Source organism: Protopterus annectens, chromosome 7.part0, assembly GCF_019279795.1.
Source record: "Protopterus annectens isolate FY-2018-M chromosome 7.part0, PAN1.0, whole genome shotgun sequence".
In the NCBI taxonomy this organism is placed as follows: Eukaryota; Metazoa; Chordata; order Ceratodontiformes; family Protopteridae; genus Protopterus; species Protopterus annectens.
This window is the reverse complement of record NC_056739.1, coordinates 278,966,322-278,983,231: the sequence shown is the minus strand read 5'-3', so window position 1 is coordinate 278,983,231 and position 16,910 is coordinate 278,966,322. Positions and strand designations below refer to the sequence as shown.

The 16,910-nt window shown below is 38.4% G+C and overlaps 1 protein-coding gene across 6 annotated transcripts in view; it reads left to right on the top strand.

The window, feature by feature from the left end:
* Positions 1-16,910, top strand: part of TFEB (transcription factor EB) — a 1,305,476-nt gene that overhangs the window by 1,276,128 nt on the left and 12,438 nt on the right. For all 6 annotated transcript variants that reach the window (XM_044076758.1, XM_044076756.1, XM_044076757.1 and 3 more), the window contains 2 exons: positions 9,288-9,363; positions 10,628-10,775. In XM_044076758.1, coding sequence (XP_043932693.1) covers positions 9,288-9,363; positions 10,628-10,775 — 224 coding nt within the window. The remainder of the gene's footprint in view (positions 1-9,287; positions 9,364-10,627; positions 10,776-16,910) is intronic.

Here is a 16,910-nt window from a genome sequence, read left to right as displayed (position 1 = left end):
GCCCCACACATTATAGCAAGACATCAAATTCTCTATTAAACTATATCCTAGTATTAAATCCTAGCAAATACTCCGCCACAGGTACAGTGTCAGCCTCTCTCAGTGATCATCTCCCAGTCTATACGACTAGACATGTCACATCCAGTTGAACAGCATATTTATAAAACATGTAACCCTTCCACGTTTAACCCAGACATGTTCTTTATTATACTATCATCTATTAACTGGAAATGTATTTATTTATTTATTTCACATTCATTAACCGGGTTAGTCCAACTGAGCAGTTATAGCCCATTTTCAGTGGAGAACCAAGGAGAAAAGCTCCAACAAATTAATAAACACATAGTAGCAAAAGTAGGATTAAACAGCAAATAAATACAATATAAGAAAAATAATAACAAGAAACTGTGAACAAGCACTAAATACAGCATAAGTTTGATAGAGTATAAACCTTATAGAAATGGATGAGCAACCTTTTAGAGGGACATGTCTCAGAAAGGGCAAAAAAAAAAATAAAGCTAAATAGATTATACCATTACCAGACAGGAATTTCAGTGGTTAGATAAATTTGACAAAAATATAGTAGTTGTGTAGCAAAAACAGTTTGTTCAGGTAGGATCATGGCATGGGCAGATCCAGTTTGTTTGGAAGAGTAGTTTTAGGTTTTTTTTGATGCTTGTCGGTTGAGTGATGTTTCGTAAGTTAAAGGGTGGGCTATTCCAGGTATAGTAGTAAAAGATTTGTAAAGGAGATTGACTATGTTGTTTAGGTGTATATGTTTCCAGAAGAAGTTTCTCAGAGCTATGGAGGGGAAATAGTATGAGACTAAATTTTGGAGGGAAGGGGCAGGAAGTGGGTTTAAGTATATGGTGGGTTAGATCACCTTAGACTTTGTTGTGATAGAATTCAGTACTACTTTTCTAAATATCCTAAATAGCCTTGCACCTCCTAGAAGGAAGAGACTGAAAACAAATTATGCAAGTTTCAGGATAGAGAAAAAGAACGGCAAGAATCCCAAAAATATATAACAACTCAATATCTTAAACTTCAGAATGCTTCTCAATCATACTAAAAAAACTAAATAAATGAAGGCAAAACTATACTATAACAGCTTTCAGAATAATACTGAACACAACCCAAAAAAAATTTTTGGACATCCATAAAAAAAATCTTGTATCCCAGCAAAAAATTTATCCCAAAACCCTCTCCCAGTATACTCGCCTCTCGAAACTGCAATACAGTTCAACTCTTATTTTATAGATGGTATAGCATCTCTAACCAAGGATTCCTGAACAACTAATCCCAACCCTACTCAACAGCCATATATCACCACATCCACGTTCATCTTCAAACTTGTGCCCACATCCTATATAAAACTACTCTTAAAATTAAACCATGCTCTTCTTCAGCTGATGACCTTTCAAGTGAGTACCTAAATGTAGCAGCCAGTAGCATTGCCTGTCCTGCCTCAATCCTTATAAATAGGTCATTCCAGGAATCCTATGTTCCCTTTCTCTGGAAAAAGTCATACATTATCCCTCTGCACAAAGAAAATCAGCAGACATTAATAACTTTAGACCTACAGCAATCTTATTGCCCCTTGCAAAAATAACTGAATATGTATTCAACAACAATTACTAGACTATCTCCTGCAAGAAGAACTCCTATTCCCTACACAGCATGGCTTTAGTACTAGCACTGCCCTACTAACCTATATAGATACTGTTAATAAAGCTAGAGATAATAGCAAACTAGTCTCTTCCTTATTTCTTCTTATTTATATTCTAGACTTGTGTTTAAAGCCTTTGACAGTTTGTCACAACAAAATTTACTTCGAATGCCCTCACTAGGTCTATCTCAGCCCACCCTTCTGGGGTTCAAAAGCTACATATTCAATAGGAATCATTCAGTAAAGTGGTACTCCACGCTCTCTCCATACCTCCCAGTGACCATCGGTGTTAACCACAAGGCTCTATCCTTGGTCCCCTCCTCTTCAACGTTCTCACCAATGCTCTCCACACATCCAAACAACGAACCTCCCTAATATGGTACCCAGATAACTCCACACTCATTTGCACATGTGACATGTCACACCTCCAAAAAATTGTGTAGGAAGCTTTAACAGCCACTGAAACTTGGTTTTGTAACTCACAATATGCTCAACCCAAAAAAAGACCAAATTACTACTATTTCCCCCAAATCCCTCTCATGAAAAAAACAACATTTAAAATCCTCTCTCTGGATAATACAACCACTGAAGTCACTTCTCATAGTAAACTATTAGGGATGATATGGATGGTTTACAGAGCCAAAAACCTTCTCACCGACTACACTTGTCACTACTTATCTCCTCCCCAGTCTTTATGGTGCTTCCATTCTTACTAACCTCCAGGCTTCACAAAAATTAAAACTTGAACAATGCAATGAAAAAGTTGCTAAATTTGCAACACATACCCCTTTCAGAACCCACCACTGTATAGCGCCGAAAAGCCTAAATTGGTTAGAAGTGCCACATCAGCTAACATATACACAACTTCTTACAACCTATAAAATTATCCAGCATCCATCTGCCTGTCCAGCACTAAAAACATTCTACACAATTATGTTCCCAGTCAGTCAACGTGAACCTGTGACCAAAAACTCCTGTCTGTCTACAACCCTAGCAAATCTGCTGGGCACTGTATATACTCGTACAAGGGTGCTAAGGCCTGGAATTGTTTACCTGCATCAGCAGGTCTATACCCTCCCATCTTTCAAAACCTCTGTGAAAGACTTCCTAGCTAAAATCTGGCTCCGTACTTGCTCAAAACCACAATAAACTGTATCCCTAAATATGAAGTACCTTTTCATCCCTTATACTTCCTTACTCTCTCTTCATCACTCACTTCCTTACTGCTATCTAATTCTCTTCCCTGACTTTCTCTCCAGATATACCATAACTCTGTTTTTCCCTAACTTCATATTATAATTCCTGTTTGTATTAGATTAACTTGCCTTTAATTTCTCCACAAACTGACTAAAATTTTTCTCTAAATATTAAATGTGTCAAATACCTTGCATAGATTCTTAACCAATGTTTTATATTATGCATGATTTGTTATATTTACTTAAACTGCAGATGTTTTTGTTTTATTTTTGAAGATTGTAATACTATTGTTCTTAAAATGTTTTGTGATAATTTGGAGCTTTTCAAATTGGGCATTTGCTGTAAAGTTGTTTCTACCCAGTCAGACTTTCCTGATAATCACCTGTCAATAAATGAATAAATAAATTACACAAAGGCATTCCAGAGTGCGGTCCTCTAGGATTTGCCTAGGCTGTACCCTAAAACATCACCATAAGAGGTATAGACAAATTTCCATTAGCTCTCTCAGTTCCCGATACTCTGCAGATGAGCACTAAATCTCGATGTTAGTTGACCAGAGTTGGTGGGGGTACACTTACTTTATAGATAATGGGATGCAATGATTATATAGAGGCAATATTCTACGCTGGTATATGCTAAGTAAGTGTTGCTAAAATGAGAAAAATCATGACACTGTGGACAATCCTGGCTACCTGTCAGTGGGTTGAATTTCTCTGGGTAATGTAGTCTTTTCTCACCTCATTAAATATGCTGGCTGACTAGCTATGCTAAAAGCTATCCATACACATTTTACAGTTACTGCTGTGGTTGAAAGTGTAGCTGAAAATGTTCTGAGAACGACAGGGTAGTTCACTTACCCAGTTAATGAAATGGAGTTACTGCTCATCTTTTTATTTGATTTCCATCTTTCTCAACATTCTATTTTGTCTGGAAGCGATTTCAGAGTTGTGGTATATCAAGTCAGTATCACGATACCAAACTGAAAGCAGTTTATAAATACTTCATCAGTTCCATTTCCATGCATCAGATTTAATTCTTATCCTCAGATAGCAACCATCACTGTTATTAATTTGCCACTATTTTAGAACTACTTGTTTGTTTTGTTAAGTGGTGTTTTGACAACCAGCCTAAAATGGACAGAGTTTGGTTAAACACAACCCATTTAAACAACCAACAATGAAATTTCCCAGTTCTGAACAGTGTGCACACATCAGGTTTCTGGTGTGATCATTATGTCTTATGCTGTTTTACAGCCCATTGCCTTGTAGTTTAACAGAATAACAATTACATTTATTAAAAATGCTGGGTGCTGAACTTTGAACTATCCAACTGCTCCACAGCCTAAAGTAAAATACAGGCTTCCTAGGTTATGGCCTCCATATCCTTTATTATCAATTCAGTATCTCATTATCCTGTATTATCACACCATTTGGCAAAAACATGGCTTGTACTGATTACCACATCAACAGCAACCCACTAAGCACACAACTTGAGTTGAGAGACCTGGGTACACAGGTCGACAAAAATCTCACATTTGACCATCATATAGCAGCAGTGGTCTATCTTGGACCCTTCTCAGTCATTGTTCAGGACTCAAAGGCCAGGGTACATGCAGCAGACATGAAGAAGTGAGAGAAAACTGTAGTGCCTAAGAGAAAACCAGTACAGACATGGGGAAAACTTGAGGATTCAAAGCATACAGTGATCATCATCAGTGATCAGATTTAAACTTGATGAGACATGCGTTGCAGATGTAATATAGCACACAGACCAGATAGAGAGAGAGAGATGTGAGGAGTATGTCGGTGCCCTGGATGTGAACAGCATCGTCAGTGGGATGTTGTGATAATTAATATGCAGCCAAGTGCTCTGAAAGAGGAAGCCGTCTGCAAGAATAGTTAGCAGTGTGCATCATATGTTTGTTAGATATCAGCTTTTAAAGGGAACGTCCCATGATTCCTAGCTTCAAGACTCCTGTTCTTGAATTTTCCCTTACAGCAAAGACGGCTGAGCCTTGGTCATTTGGGTTGTGTAGGGAGTGGAGTCCTCTACAACCCAAATGACGAAGGCTCATTTTTTCTGTAAGGGAAAATTCAAGAATTCAGTCAAAATAAGGCTTGCTCAGTAACTTCAGAATAATGTAACCTCAGCATTGGGGGATGTGAGGTAGAAGTACATCTTCCTTTCTGCAAAATCATACATAACTTGTATATTATTTCTGATCCTTACTCAGTGTCTGATAAGTATTTTAAACATTGCATACCTTATTTGATGTGTTTTTGCAAGAACATCTGTACTGTACAACCTGATTACAAACACCAAATGAATGTAGATAGTCAATTTAATGTGATAATTTAAATTTTATTTTTCAGATATTGACCCTTATATTATATAGCACATTTCTTATTTCTGTGCTTGGTCAGTGTTAATACCGGCAACTTCTATTTTACTGAAACACGTATCAGTCATTCTCGGTTCATTTAGTAAACTGTGACCATTGTGACTGGCATCTTGAAGTGTATACCCAGGAATGCTTTTCCAGTACACTAATGGTTTAAAGATGCTTGGTGTTTCTCAAGGCAAGTCTAATATGTCCGCAGCTGCCAAAAGTGTTGAGCCTGCTGTCATTCTAAAGCCAATCTGTGTCTTTGTTTCCCCTTCTGCTTTATTCTTTCCAGATTACCCCCAGTCCTTCTATTCATTGTTAGGTCTACAAGCATCTTAGTCTGTCCATTATCTACATTCTACGGCAGGGGTTAGTATGGAAGCTATGGACACCCTGGGAGGGTTGATGCCACTAATTGCTTTCTCTGGGCAATTTTTTCAGTTTGTTTACTACAGATTTTGTAAAAGAAAAGTACATTGTATTGTTGGATAGTCCACATCAGTGTTGCATCCCCACTCTATTAAGCATCCTGTCAGACACTGTTACCTTTGAAGGTAGCTAATGGTTATTTCTTATAAATACATGCGTATAACTCATAAGGCCACCATGAAACCCATCCTACATTGTTCACTTTACTAAATTATTACTTTTTTTTTTTTATCAACTTCATCTGAGGTTACTTACTCCTTTTCCGTCCTGCTGAAGGTTCCAACCAGTCGTTATATAGTTGAATATATTACCTGTCACACTCCTGTAGATATTTTGCACTGTCCTTGAATTAAGCAGCTTAATGGCATCATTTTATTTATTCACTGTTGTACTAGCTTGTGTCATTTTTTTTTTTTTTACTATATACCTCTCTGTCTTATTGCTTCAGCTCCCCAAAGACCACCCATAATCCCCCAGTGTTTGATGATGAAACCCAGTTGGCTGCATTTGCGACTGACCTCTAAATTATCCAGAGTTTTGCCTCATATTTTTCGTCTGTTCCTCATAAAATTTGTGGTTTTCCAGCAAATCATTGAGAATTGAAGTCACTACTTAATGACATACATTTGAGTTTCATACTTGATGTCCTTCAGAAAATGCATATTACCAGAAATCCTGTTATTCCAGCAACCACGTTTGTAACAGCAATATTTAAAAATTTGTCCCTATTTTTTGGGTCTTTGTTCACCCATTATTTTAACCTTTTTGTAAACAAGAAACATCTTTATCAAATTATCACTTTTGATATAGGCAGTCATACATTTATGTAAATGAAAACAAACCATATTGACATATTTTCAGTTGCAAACCTTATATGTCATTTATAATCTATACAGTCATTATCCAATTTTACAAAGCTCATTCAGTTTCTTCTTTCCCTTAAAACTTCATTCCTCCTCCAAAACATTCTGTGTACATATTGTTCCACAATTCCCACTTTTTTCTATGCAATTTGCTCCCTACCCTTTCTAAAGATCCCACTTCCAGTTGTTTTATGTCTGTTATTATATTCACTATTTCTAATGCAGTTGGTTTAGACTTAAATTTCCATTTTCTAGTAACTGCTTTTTTTTTTTTTTTTTTTTTTTTTTATTTTGCAGCCACCAGAATTAAACTCAGCAAGGCCTTACAAATGTCTAGGCAATTTTGATATTGTAGAGAATGCAAGTCCTGAAGTCCAAACAGAATTTAATACGTATGTTGTAACATAATTTCTGAGGAAGTTACTGCATTTACGGTGACGAAAAGCGCTTCAATTTTATATTAAATTCTGTAAGTTTCCTACTTTGGACTTCAGGACTTACATTCTTTAGTTTGTTTTAGTGTTTCCGCGTTGGTTACCAGCTTTTTTTAGAATTTCGATATTGTATCATAGTTCAAAAAAATCATCCGCGGTGGTGGTGCTGCGGTAATGTTGTCGTCTCACAGTAAGACGCTGTCCGGTTCGACTCTCAGCTAGAGCATCTTCTGCGTGGAGACATACATGAATGGGCGTTCCTTTGTTGAAGGTTGTGCATCAGGGTTGGCAGCTCGGTACGTAAAAATCAACTGCCAATCATTAGAGGACCGGAGTTCCGCTGTGACGACCCCTAACCGGGAAAAGCCGAAAGACACAACAACATCATAGTTCAAAAAATCATTTCCTTAGATACACCAATTTGCTCACACAATATTTCTGCTATAGTAGTCTGCAGGGAATTTTTAAAGTCTGTAAACTCATTACACTCCCAGAAATATAGGTTTCCAATTGTCTCTCTCCCTCATCACACCTTCAACATTTGCAGTCTGCCTGAGGAAAAATTCTTTGGAGTTTGCTTTGTGTATAAAAATAAGTATGCAAACACTTCCAAGCAAAGATCCTAAATCTTCCAGACTTTGTTGCATATTTGGGAGCCATACACACACACACACACACACACACACACACACACACACACACACACACACACACACATATCCTCCCATTGCTTCATTGTGAATTGCTTATCCAGTCACTCTTCCAAATCCTTTCTAACCTCCTCTGATTATGCTTTGTCCAGGTCTATATCAGCTTATCGAAAGACGATAACATTGAACTCTAGTTGATCGACCACAAAATGTCGAACGACCAAAATAGCAAAGACACAGAACAGCAATTTTTTTCCCAAGGAAAAAAAATCGCTGTTCCACAAAAAAAACCCAAAAAAAAAACAAAGTGGGGGGGCTATGCCCCCCACACACACCCTACTTAAATATACCAACTCCAAGATAGCACCACAGTGGAAATGACAAACTTCCAACAACGGACCAGAGATTTTTTTCCCCTGGGGAAAAAAATCGCTGTTTCTTGTCTTCGCTATTTTGGTTGTTCAACCTTTAGAGGTCGATCAACTAGCATTTGATATTATCATTTTTTTATTCGCTGATATAGACCCGCTTTGTCGAGATTTCTTGTGCTAATAAGTTGAGAGGTATGACTTGCTTGATGACATTTCACCAATCATCTCATCACCTTTATTTCTTATGCAGAATACGAATATGTGTACATCTTGCCTGCTTCCAGTCTTGCTGTTTACTAGCCCTTTGTTTGGTACTGGATGAAATTTGAAAAAAATGGCAGTTAGTCTGCTCAGTAAGGTGATGATGCAAGTCTTCTACATTTCATTTTTATTTCACAAATTCTAAGTTCTGTTTACTTTGAAGTGTCCCTTTTATGTTTCTTGTATCTTTCTGATCTTACAGTTTCCATTGATAGTATGAACACATCATAACATTTTAACTTGCTGATACTGTGCATACAAGTGTTGTAGCTCTTGCTATTCATTGAGATTGCAGTTAACATCACACTTAGTACTGACTAAAGGAAATTTGAGTATTATTCCATTGTGCACTTTATCAAATCTTCAAAACATAGAAAGTGACAGTGGTAAGGCCCACCTACTGCGTCCTTTGCCACTCCGCAGACTCTGTTCTTACTTGCATATGTCTTACTCTCCTTCCTTCTGCCTTCATTTGTTGCTGAAGGTTTTAACTTTCAGCAATATAGTTTTTTTATATACAATGTAGCATTTCTGAAGTTTTGCCATCTTCCATTGGTGCGAACATGATGCTTTTCTATCAAGTCTCTGCAGTGTCACGTTTATAGATTTTAAAGAAGGTTAGCCTTAGTACTGACTACCTGCCCACCTACTGGATACCCACTATACCGTCCTTAGTCTCACTGTAGACACTATTTTTCAATACTCTCCAAACTCAACAAGCACACCACTTTACACAGTCTGTTACCTGAGCCCTTTGTGTGTTGCAAAAAATCAAATGATAGTGGACTGCAGGAGGAAGGTCTGGGAATCAAGTAAAATACATGATTCTGTGTGAAAAAAATGGCAATTTCTTTTAGTGCAAATATTTGCTATTTTCATTCATACTTTATTGTAAATGTAATTCATGATTAGTGTTATGAACAATATACTAGCCTTATAAATTGTAAATCTGGCTCTATCTGTCATTGTATTCATAAGAGTGGATTGCCTCTTGGAATTTATTCCGCCTCTTTTCTTCTGTTTTCAGTTGAACGGCGACGGCGGTTTCATATCAATGATCGTATTAAAGAATTGGGAACCTTGATCCCCAAAGCCAGTGATTTGTAAGTATATTCATGTTGCTTAAGACTTTAGTGGTAGGAAATGTGATGGGACTGCTAGGCTGTTAACAACAGCAACACATTTAGTTAAAATTTTTGCTTAAAGCTAGGCAAAAGACAAGCGTCTGCTGGAAGCAGTCAATGAAAATATTTGAGTTAGTGCATAGGATTAAGGCTGTAACCTAATAATTGACTGCTTATTTGTGGTACAGGGTTTGATTACTTCAGCCTCTGTTTACCTTCTGTGTGACTTTGATCAAGTCAGTTAACCAGACAGCGCTTTGAGGCAATTGGGAAGTTGGGCTAGACCCCTCAATGGGCTTCTGGACTGCATGCCTAGTACTGCCTATGAACCTATGAGTAGTGCCCGTATGTAGATGTCTACCACTGGCTCTTAAACAGATATTTAATACTATGGTAAAACATGTTTGTAGAGTGTACTAACAACTGGACTGCTCAATTTACTTGCTTTATCATCCGTGGTCAGTTAAGAAGCCTCAGGAGGATGTTAAAACAAACTGCAATGAGCCAGTACATGAAGATGTGTCTCCCATGTGGCTTTAGCACATACCTCACAAACGTCCTTGATTTTGCAGAATGCCTTTAATTTTATCTCTTATTTTTGCCTTGTCCTTTATAGGTGATAGGTAACACGATGCTTTTCCACCGAGTCTTTGCCCTGTCATTTATATAGATATAAAAGAATCTTAGCCTTAGTACTGACTCCCTGCCACTCATTGGATACCCACTATACCTTCCTTATTCTCACTGTAGACACCGTTTTCCAACGCAGTCTGAACTCGGGATTACAGTCAGTCACTAACGCCAAATAGATTTTCATTCTTTTTATTGTTCAAAACTGCATTTTTATTTAGAACCTTGTTGTTCTTTTAACCTGTTTAAGTGAATTATTATAGTATTTAAAGAATATCCCTGATTGTGAGCCCTTCCTTATTATGCTTGTGTCTAGAATTTTACAGCAAAGAAATGGAGAGGTATACTTTTTGTACTGCTGGTTTGCGTAATTCTTTTTGTGCCACGCAACATCCCGACCACACAGGGAAGTTACAGGTACTTTATAGTACAGTGAGAAGTGGTAGGAGACAGCAATGTCAGATAACCTGTAATTATCATCAGCCTGTGCTTGTCGAATGTTCAGTGTACTAAGCTCGAGTAAAGCCATGTGTGTAATGTTACCCCATTGTACTGGCATCAGGTTTTATCAGATTTCCATACAGTATGATTTTTCATTTTTGTTTTGAAATAGGGATGTGCGCTGGAATAAGGGTACAATTCTGAAGGCCTCAGTTGATTACATCAAGCGAATGCAGAAAGAACAGCAAAAAGCTCGTGAAGTGGAAATGCATTTCAAGAGGCTAGAGATGATGAATAAGCAGCTTTGGCTAAGGATTCAGGTGGGTAAGCCTGACACGTGGTGGAACCTAGCCAATCAGAAATCCTACCCTATGTACACTTGTTATATTACTCCTATAGTAGTCTGCCTGTTCCTTACTAGTGAGGACTGCCTTTAACTCTTGTGCATCTATGAGCATCACACGTTGGATTAACTCTGTTTTTGGCATGTCCACTGCAGATTTTCTTTAGATCTAATCATTCACAGGATGCCATGTTGGGTGGGATTGACCTGATTTCTAGTTGTGTGCATGTCATCTTAGAGTGCAGTCGTAAGACAGACCTAAGCACTCGACTCCAGTAATTGTCCTCATCGTTGCCATTGCCCATTACCAGCTTCATTTGGAAATGAGGATATTTCAAAGACTGGAGAGTTAATGCAGAAGAATTATATATTGCTCTTCTCTTGTCACCGAGTCATTTCATTGCTGTTTTGAACGGTCTGTCTCATGCTTAAAGGATTTTAGGTGGCAGTAGACGTTGTCTTTTGCTTCCCTCATAGGTTTTCTCTCATAGCTAAGTACTAGGCTAGCTACCTTTGTGAGCTATTTTAAGCCTAGCCAATCTTCCTTCCTTCAAAGGTGAGAACCAAACCCTGTACCTTGTGTTTGTAAGACAAACACTTTAACAATTATACCGAACCCCAATCCCTTTTTTTAAGCCTGTCCAATTTCCCTTTCAGAGGTGAGAATCCAACCCTGTATCTTGTCCCCAAGAGTTAAACACTAACCATTATGCCAAATCCCAACCCCTAGTGAGATTAGACCTCCCTACCTAACTAGTTGCACAAGCAATGCTTCTGTTTCATAGAAGGAATGTTTTTCTTCTGTTGCTGTAATGGAATATTTGATTTCCATTTTGTTATTCTTAATGTTGCAAAATGTAAATGAAAAAAATGTATGTGGTAAGCAAGCATGTCAGTATCCTTCCTGTGTATTTTGTTTGGAGCTTTAAGGGCTTGAACCTTCTCGACCAACATTATAAAGCAGCCTCACTTTTGTGGAATACTATCTAGTGCTGAAGATACAAGACACTCCCTGTTATTATTAAGCCTTCTATTACTAAGTAATCATAAATTCCAGCAATATAAACTAAAAAAGCAACAACTCCTACATTTACCCAACTGGAATACCAGAAGGTTAAATCTGCATAAGCCATCCTCTCTACTACTTTGCATATAGTAGAAGTTAGATTAACATAAGTAGCTTATATGGAATATTCACGTCTGTTCATACTGCAATAAACTTCTTCACTGCAGTATCCCTCAAGCTAGAATTATTAGTACTTATACAATGACAGGTCATTAATATTCAAAAGTGTGCACACTGATTGGTCAGTCCAACCAGCGTACCCATTGTAAATCAAACATGTACCAGTATAAAACAAGTCCAGTCGCATGGACTTTCTTCTATTAAAATATGTCAAGGCTTTGCAGTTTTCTTGAGCTGCGATGCAAGAGTTAGGTACAGAGGACAGAGAAAATACAAGGAAAATCAGGTACGTTATACAAAATTAAAGAAACATACCTGATTTTACTTGTATTTGTGGCCCCTCTCATACCTCTAAACTGTCCGAATTTTGCAGTGTCTTAAAAAAAATAAATAAATAAAACACTCGAGATATTCCCATCTCTGTTGCTTGCTTTCCTAAGTACTGATGCCATGTGAATCAACAAAGCCGCAGGATATGGAAACAACGTGGAAGAACACCATGATGCCATTATACAAACGCATTAAGTAAAGTAAGTTTCTTAAATAATGTCATTGTTTAATAGTTTCGCCCTCATGATTAAATCACACCAACGGTGGGTAAATCTTTAATATGCCACACCCATTTGTTGGTTATTGCTATAATATTTAATGGAAGTTTTAGAAATGCTCATGTCTAAAATGAACATTACATTCTACAGGGTAGATCAGAAAATCATTGGCTAACTATGGAAAATTTCTGAGATTTCAGATAAATTTGTTATCTTATACCGCTGTAGTTTTCAGCAGAAGATCAAAACAAAAGTAGTTAGCCAAATTCCTCTATTGTATTGAAACTTTTTGACATTCTTCTGTAGAAGTATTTCTTCCTGAGTAGAAAAATGACTACCAATGGTCACTTCTAATCTAGGGAAAGCTATTCAGATGATGGACAACATGTAAGCAGGCTATCAGCCATAAAGACTGGTACACTATCTTTCTCCTCAGAAACAAGTGCTAAAGGAAAAGTCTTAAAACACAGCTATTAAACCACTAAGCTGAAACAATGCAAACTAGGAATTATGTCAGTTACCTAGCTATAATAATCAAATATAAATGGGAATTAAATATTGGTGGTAGTTGGTGCTCTGACTGTATAGTCCTGATTTGTATATTTTCCCAGTAGCATGGATCTGTACACCAGCTTTCCAGATGGTGGAGCCTCTCCTACAAGCCTTTTAAGGAGTACATGACAGTGGGTCTGTTGCAATATGACTGAGTGATGAAGATGAAAGAATTGGAAAAACACGTATTTGCCAGTATGAGAAAAAACACACACACACACACACACACACACACACACACACACACACACACACACACAAACTACATAGCCTCTGAAAAGCTTGCAGAAATAGAAAATAGTGACTCACGTCTGTCAGCTTGTATATAAATCAGCGTACTGATGACATAAAGTGTTGAAAAAAAGAAAGCTATAAGTGGAAAGCAATGATTTTCCAGGGGAGCATTGCCATTCCAGCATCCAGTACTCAGTAATATAAGTATTTTGTCCCCAGTGTCTCCTGTCCTTTCATACCAGTAATCAGGCTCAATATTTACAAATAAGCCAGATAGTTTTCTTGAGGTATATGTCAGGCACACATTCACATGTGTATATATTTACGTGTATCTGACACATTTTATTTTTTTACACATTTATATAGTCAGACAGGGAAGCCACTGTGGAGGGAATCCTTATGACCTAGCTGAAATATAACATTCCATTAATAGCTTCTGCAACAAAAAAGAACCTTACCACACTACAGATAACTTTCATGATATATTGATTCATCTCTGTCTAGTCCTAGAATTGAACTACAGTGTGAGTGTTGGAAAAATACATTTGTTCACCTAGTGTAGGAATAGAACCCACAGCTTTTTCTGATGATCCCAGCATCAAAAGAGGTAGCGTTCTACTTGTTGAGCCAATGTACCCACTGTTCTGGAACAGATTCCCCGTCCACATAAAACAAAGCTTATCCCTGTCCATACCTAAGTACAACTCAGATGTATGGATGGCTTGCAAAAAGCATGGGGAAAGTATGTTAAATGCAATAAACCAGTCTTTCATTAGATTAGGACTTGAACTGTGCTGTTAGTGCCTTGAAATTGGACTCTAAAATGTAGGTTTGTTTTCCTAGACACTGCTGATCCATCTTTGTTGTATATAATTGTATCTGTTTGTCAACCACGTAAGCACATTAGACATAATTGCCTCTTTTCAGGGGTGACCTGGGAGTACTGTATGGTTAAGTGACTTGCTCAGAGTTGCACAACAGGCAGATGGAGGTGGGAGGAATCAAACCCTGTACCTTGGGCACAGAAAGCAGCTCACTACCAGCTCAGAGTTTTAGTCCTCTGCATCCTTACCATGGTTAATGTCACCCATATAGACTAAGTGTGTGCCATACTGCAGTGTAGTCATTTCTAAAATCAATGAGAGTAGGCAGTAATGCTGAATTAATGTACATGATCCCTTACACCATTTTATTTTAGTTTACATATTTGTTAACCAGTAAAACTTGGGTGCATTTCCTGGTTTAGTGACTTGCTCAGAGTCACATGCCAGACAAATAGAGGTGAAAGGAATCATTCCCTATACCTTTGGTTACAGGAAATGGCTCTTAGCAATTTGGAGCCTTAATACTAGAAAAGGAAGACTCCTTGGCCCCGAAGGAAGGTGCTGATGAAGGGCTTGTCCTCCTGTGGTGATAAGTTGAGCTTTCTGTATCTTGACTTTAGTCTGAGGTTGCCTGTTATGGTAGGTGAGAGAGTTCTCAGAGAATGCCTAGCTTGGAGAACCATCAGGTTCTAGACGTGATTATTCTCTGCCAAATCCTGGAGCTCATAAGCTTTCTTCCAGAAAGAGCTTTATTGGCAGAAATTTCCATCTCATAGGAGTGCTTTGGACAGTGCCAGACTCTACTGCAGAAAGTGGCCAAAGTCGGTATTGTATTTCTAGGACAGGGGTAAGAGTGTTACTGCCATCTTTCTGTATCTCTCTTTTTATCACTGAATCTGCCTTTTAACCATATAGACACACTGTTGATGAATCTGATCCCCTCTCCAGTTTGATTTTAGCACTCTGCATCACACTACTGAGATTGTCTCCATCTTCTGGATAGGAATATATTTCAGTTACCCATTTTTTCCAGGATTTGTGTGCAAAAGTTAAGCGTTAGTGAGCTTTTACCCATAGCAAGTTTAGCTTGCCAGAACCAAGCACATGCTTGCAGTTCATCTGTTGCATATCATACACCCCATTCTCCATTAGACATTGGCAGGACAATGAACCAAACTACCTCACCGTCCTCAGGATGCAGAAGCCAGCACTGTCTCTGATCTCTCCCTTACTAACTGTTCCACTGCCCAGGCTGCTAGTGTATCTTGGCTCTTAATTTGTGTATGTCAGGATCTTATCCCTCTAGGCTTTATAGCCAGCACTCCTCTCAATCCCTCTTACCACAGGGGTACAGGGTGTATCCCATTCTGGACTACAGGCAGCATATCCAGTATGTCAGAGGCCAGATGATGACCCTTAAGGGTATCCTACTTCTGCTACAAGTGATATTCATTTTATTAATCAGTTTTTGGGGTACACTCAGATCATTTATTGATTTCTTTGCTTTGAGCTGCAGGATTTTTACAATTATCAACATTTTTCAATTGTGTCATGTTGATTGATTGGCTCCATATGTTGCTTGTGGCTAAGCTTAAGGTTTTTCCATATCCAGTAGAATGTAAACATGGATACTGCACAGGTTTGCAGCTTGGTTATCCACTCTAAAGTAAATATTTATTTATGTTCAAAATGTCTCTAGCCATTTAGGTTCATAGGTTGGTACTAGGCTATTGGCCGTAGGGCCTATACAAGCCTAGCCATAACAATTCCCTGGATATTTATTCCCACAATATTTACTTCCCTGGACCCCTGTCTAGCAGGGCAATTGACGTGATCCCCGGGGTGCATTTCCTATCTCCCATCCAATCGTCAAGGTTCCTTTTGAAGAGGGTCAAGGAGGCACTCTGCTTGACATGTATGGGCAGTCTATACCACAGTATGGGGAGTCTCTGGGTCAGCAACCTATCCCTCCAGCATGTTTTGTTCATTGTGATGACAAGGTTTAGATACCTGGAGCGTATGGCTCTGAGGGATTGGGATTTCTGTAAGTGGAGCATGTCCAACAGCTCAGAGTTTGACATGGCCTTGTATGTTAAGCAGAGATTGCCTCTGAATAGATGATATGCCACAGAGTATAACTGGTGTTTTTTTTAGACGGTCAGCATAGAGCATCTGCTTTAGATCTGTGATTCTTTTAGTGAGGCATTTCTGCGGCCTTTCCAGCTGTTGCAGATGTCTTGTGAGGTACATACTAAATGGGGCGTTGTACTCTATAATGGGTCTAATGAGGGATGAGTACAGTGGGACAATGACCTCCTTTTTTCTGGATGAAAAGCCCTAAGTGATGAGGTGTGCCACACAGAAGGATTTCCTGACTGTTGTGGCGATGTGGTTATCGAAGGTGAGACCACTGTCCACCTGTGTCCCTAAGCCTGTCATCACACTTTCAGTGTTTAGTGTACTGCTACCTATGTGGTAATTCTTGGGTACATGTTTTTTTCCCCCAAAGGGGATAACCATACATTTCTTGGCATTAAGTTTGAGGCCATGGTTCTGGCACCAAGCATCTGCTTCTGTAAGGTCCTTTTGTAGAATATCCACATAATTTGGGGCTTCAATAATGGCTCCCAGTTTACAGTCATCTGCAAACTTTGTTAGCCAGAGTCCCTTAGTATTGGCCTGTACTTCATAGAAGTAGATGCCAAACAAGAGTGGTCCCAGGACTGAACCCTGAGGTACTACTTGTATGGAGCTAGATTTGGAGTCGG